Raw genomic sequence first — 4,909 nt, forward strand, 5'->3', positions numbered from 1 at the left:
TTTTTGGCATGCTTGAAAATTACTATTTTAGAGTAAAAAGGAACTAGGTTCAATTCCCAGGACTGCAAAATAAACGAATAAGAAAACTTGTATTTTAAAGAAAGGCAAATAACCATATGTTCTAATAGCAAAGGAAAAGGTATCTGTGTGTGCACAGAGCATTTCCAGGGGCTGTTCTGGTCCCCCACTTAAGATTGCTCCACTTGTTTTTTCTCTACTTTACAATGACATGAAAGCTTTAAGCATTCAACAGAAACTGCTCAACTACACATGTAATTGTTCTGTTTTTCGCTTTCAGTACAGTATTCAGTAAAGTACATGCAATAATGCAACAGTTATAAAATAAAAAGGCTTTGAATTTAATGATTTTGCCTTATTGAAGGTTGACCTAAGTGTTCTAAGCACACTTAAGACTAAGCAATAATGTTCATTAGGTTCAGTGCATTAAAAGATTTTTAATTTATGTTATTTTCAATTTGCCAGTGATTTAATGGAACGTGTCTCCATCATAAGGCAAGGAACACTTGACTGTGTGTGATGATTTCTTTTGCATTCTTACTAAATGGTCAAATATCTTTTTGGATCTTCTCATTAGAAAAATAAAAAATTGCGTTATATTCACAGTTGCCTAATACTTAAGATTTACACGGTAGCTGGCAACATTAGAAAAATTATTTCATAAAACAAATTTATCTTCTTTCAGGAAAAAAAAAAAAGGGCTGGCAACAGTTTTATTAACTCACAACAGTCACCTCCAGTTAAATGACTTTTGTCCTACTCTAGGATACCAGATCTCCAGTTTGTAAAAGCTCCCACTTCTCCATTTCATCTTCCTGATACTAAAACTAACTGGGTGTCAAATGCCATCCTGCTGTTCTGTTTTCCTTAGGCCATGGTGCTTCAGCATGTGCCTGCCTCTGTGTACATCGGATCTCTATAACTCCTTTAAAATTTAGCCTTTTAATGAGTTTTTACCCATTTCATCCAATTTCTCCATGTCTCGGATAATCTGTTTGGGATCTTTCATCTTCAAAACTGCAGCTCGAACCATCATGCGCTGTTTTTTGTTCTTAGCGAAGTGAAAGAAGAGCAGACGTTAAGAAGCTGGATGTCTCTGAGTATTGCAATACGCTTCAAGAACTGACTTAAACCATACTGTAAATTTCCCCCTGGTTTCCGATCATTTGTTTCAACCACCAGAAAAAGAGGTATGATATTTTTTGCTCTCAAAAATAACTTTAGTCAAAAAGATGTCCTTTATTGGGCAAGTACTTGTGTGGATTTTGAAAGTATTTGTAAAGTTGTGGTTAAAAAATTCTATATTGATAGGAATGGGGAAAAGTTCTGTAAAATATAATGCTAAACAATAAAAGAACACACCATTGAAAATGATTAAAAATCTGGGTTTCCTCAATGTGTTAATGCATGTAAAAGATTATTCCTTTCTTATTCAAGTACCTTGCCACAAACTAACCTGCAAGATAGGATATAGAAAGCTATTCAGTAATTATTTCCATTCACTTCACTGTTTCAGTAGTTTTTGACAAGTTATGCTTTGATAAGCAGCAAAAATAATTATTTTCAACAGTATTTTTTTTAACTCATTGGGAAAGATAATCAAACAATGTCATTAAAACTCATTAGAATCTACCTGCAAAGTGACTTCAGTTCATTTTTTAATATAGTACATTTTGGCTTAGTAAATTAAATTCTATGGTTTCCATGAAGAAGCATAAATCATCTATTTTGGCAAATAACTGAAAATGTTACTTTGAATTCCATTAATTCTAAAAACAAAGATGTGCCAAGTAACTCTTAAAGCTATACAGGATTCTTCTGATACTATACCTTCTTCAATTCTCTCTTCCGGGCTTCCTTTCCTTAAAGGGAAAGAGGAACAGATGATGCAACTTTAAACAATGTAACCCTAACATTTTTTTTCATTTTAATCCAGATAATTCTTTTTTGTATTAAGACTTATCCTAGGCACTGTAGCATCTTTTGCTTCTACCAGCACCCTTCTAATTACAACCAAAAATGTGAAGACATTTTTAAGTTTCTTAGAAAGTAACTATAAATCTTAAGGAAAAAAATACCATAAAATACAACAGAAGAGCTTGCAAAACAATGAGTATGTTCAAAATTCCAAATATAAAAGGAAAGCATTAAGGCAATTCTATTTTGCAAGTCACTTAAATCTGAAAAATGAAATGTGTATTAATTTATTTCATGCTTAGTTTTAATCTTATGCTATTACAACTCCCGATGACTTTATACTATTTACTCCTACTATGATTGCTGATGTTATAATCAAGCCATAATGAAATAGTTCCTAATATTTGCAAATTCTGAACACTCCTCTATTCATCAATCCACTAAAGGACACTTACGAGCTTGGTCGGTAGGGTTCATAAATTTTCCACTCTTGGTGGATGATGTCGATCTCCGCCCCATACTGAAAATCTATAATGGTTTACTTATTCTTAAAAAAAAAACCTGCAAAAACAAAGAAATAGTTTACTTCTTCTATTTTTATTAGAGTTCCTATCAATTTCTGGAAACAAACACCCCTTTATTAATTTTGTGAGATTTGTTCTTTCCTTAGTTTTCACCTTTCTTGACCACAAAGAAAATTATAATTCTTTAGAAAGGTTAGGAATTTGAAGGTGACTTTACTACTCATCAATTTAACATTTTCCTCATGAATCACAGCACTGGCTGTCTAATGAAAAAAAATCATCTAAAAAATATTTTAATAATATGGCAGAAACCATGAATATGCGAAGTTCTTTTTCTACATCTTCCTTTTATTTACATGTAGGGGGAAAGAAGAATAAAAAGAAAACTGGAGAAATTGATTTGGGATCAAAGATAAAAACGTTTCCCCTTGCCTCTCTTGGTACATGTTATACATTTCCAACACTTTTTATAGTAAAAACTCATTAATTCAAGCATATTTAATTCAGATATAATTCTCGATTCTTAAGAGCTTAAAGCGTAATTGAAAATGCAAATATTAAAAGAGTATATTAAGCCAATGACCTCAAAACCTTACTATTAAGGTACCTATTTTTCTTACTAGTATCTACTTGCTTCCTGATTTGTATTTTTTAAGGTAACTGAAAAATAACCGTGTTCAATGAAAAATATTTTTTAAAGTAAAACTTTTGTTACTTTCTCTTTTACTCCAAAGGAGTGAAGCTTACTTTTTTTGAAACAGTCTTTCCAATAATAAAGGCAGACATATTTGTTTCCTTTTAAAAGCCACACTTTGGGGGAGGGGCAATTAGATTACCAGTTTACTTAAAAAAGATACAATTCAGGAACAGCCAAGGGAAGAGATGCATTGGGAAAGGAAATAAATTGAAAGAGGAAGGGAGCTGCTATTCCCTCAGCCCACTCCCAGCATTTCCAGATGTTTACCAAACCCTGCCCCTTTGGGGTTTTACGGAGATTTCAATAGGAATGACTGAATAAATCATCAATCTCCAGCCCCTCTCTCCTTTCCTGTGGAAATGGGACTGAAAGTTTCAACTCTCTAATCACCTGGTCAATTGACAACCTGCCCCCCTTTTCCATAGGGACTTTCCAGAAGTCACCTCAGAACTCAGGTGTGGCTGAAACGGTCTTGTTATGAATAACAAAAGAAACATCACCATTAGGAAATACAAGGATTTTTAGGATTTAGAAAATTACAGGAGTTGAAAGTGGACACTTTCAAAGGGCAGGAATGGGATAAAAGAGAAAATCATAAGGTGAATTTTCTGGTAGACTATACAATTACACCTTCACCTCATCCTTTCACAGAGATGTTTGTCAGACAAGTTTGTTACAGTTAATTCTTTTTTTAGGGGGAGGGGGTACTACGCATAGAACCCAGGGCTTTCACACTGATCTGTATCCCTACATCCATAGATCTTTTTATTTTGAGACAAAATGTCACTAGATCACTAAATTGCCCAGGCTTATTTTCCTGCCTCAGAATTCCAGAGGGCTGGAAATACAGGCGCGTACCTCCACAACTGGTTCAATTAATGCATTCAAATATCCTGGTGTCTGCTACACGTTTCAGAGCTGTTGGTCCATTAGCAAATTATCTTATCAAGTACATTTTTTTTTTCCTGGAAAAACTGGGGACAGGGTGAGCAGAATGTAGCAAATGGGGAGAACCAGCAAAATATTACAAATATTTGCTCCTGTATCTTTCGTGTTTCCATTTCTCAAACAGTCTCATGTTCTGACCCTATTCTCCCACAATAGAACAGGCTCGAATTAAAGAGCATTTTAACAGAAGACTATGGAGAAGACCTCAGTCTACAACTTCTTTTCTGTCTAAAAGCAGAGGCGATCGGCAAATCAGGTTAAAAATTCGCGAGGAACTCCAGATAGCCAAAGAGGTTTCAATGGGAGGGGGTCCAGGTCCACCAAAGGAGGCAAGAGCAGCAGCAACCGCCGAAACCATAGTGACGGTTGATACTGACTCGAGATAGGAGACGTCAGACCCAAGGCAGAGGTCAAAGTGCACCGCAGGCGGTGCTAACCGGCTGGCTAACTCAGCCACTTACCGCTGGACACTGCACCACGCCAGGCCCAGGAATCCTCCAGTCTGCGACTCGGAAGACCCCAACCTTTAAAGGACAGCGGGGCAAAGGGGCCTGATATATTCGGGGTAAACGCGCGAGCCCTAGAAAAGGATGGGAGAGATGGAGTCGCGGAGTAAAGCAATCCTATACACTCACACTTCTGCTGGGCTCGCAGAACTGCTAGAAGCGGGAGGAGACGATTCCCAAGTTTCTTTACTTGGAAGGGCCTTCACCTCTCCTTCTCGGTCAATCACCCAGCCTCCGCCATCTTGAAACCTCGCGCCCCTCCGCCATCCTTACGTCACTTCCTATCCCTGGAGCATACG

The 4,909-nt window shown here is 36.5% G+C and overlaps 1 protein-coding gene across 3 annotated transcripts in view; it reads right to left on the reverse strand.

Annotated features, from left to right (window-relative positions):
* Wbp11 (WW domain binding protein 11) overlaps positions 1-4,909 on the reverse strand; it is a 15,976-nt gene extending 11,067 nt beyond the window's left edge. Inside the window, exons 1-4 of one of the 3 annotated variants that reach the window (XM_010638426.3) lie at positions 4,740-4,909; positions 2,391-2,496; positions 1,849-1,880; positions 976-1,069 (exon numbers count right to left, since the gene is read on the reverse strand). In XM_010638426.3, the coding sequence (XP_010636728.1) occupies positions 976-1,069; positions 1,849-1,880; positions 2,391-2,454 (190 nt within the window). In that variant the 5' untranslated portion in view covers positions 2,455-2,496; positions 4,740-4,909. Of the gene's footprint in view, positions 1-975; positions 1,070-1,848; positions 1,881-2,390; positions 2,497-4,014; positions 4,432-4,565 lie in introns of those variants that run through there. The other 2 variants (XM_010638427.3, XM_010638428.3) reach the window with 2 other exon arrangements.

Source organism: Fukomys damarensis, unplaced genomic scaffold (assembly GCF_012274545.1).
Source record: "Fukomys damarensis isolate Sample0158 unplaced genomic scaffold, DMR_v1.0_HiC HiC_scaffold_19, whole genome shotgun sequence".
NCBI classification, from domain to species: domain Eukaryota; kingdom Metazoa; phylum Chordata; class Mammalia; order Rodentia; family Bathyergidae; genus Fukomys; species Fukomys damarensis.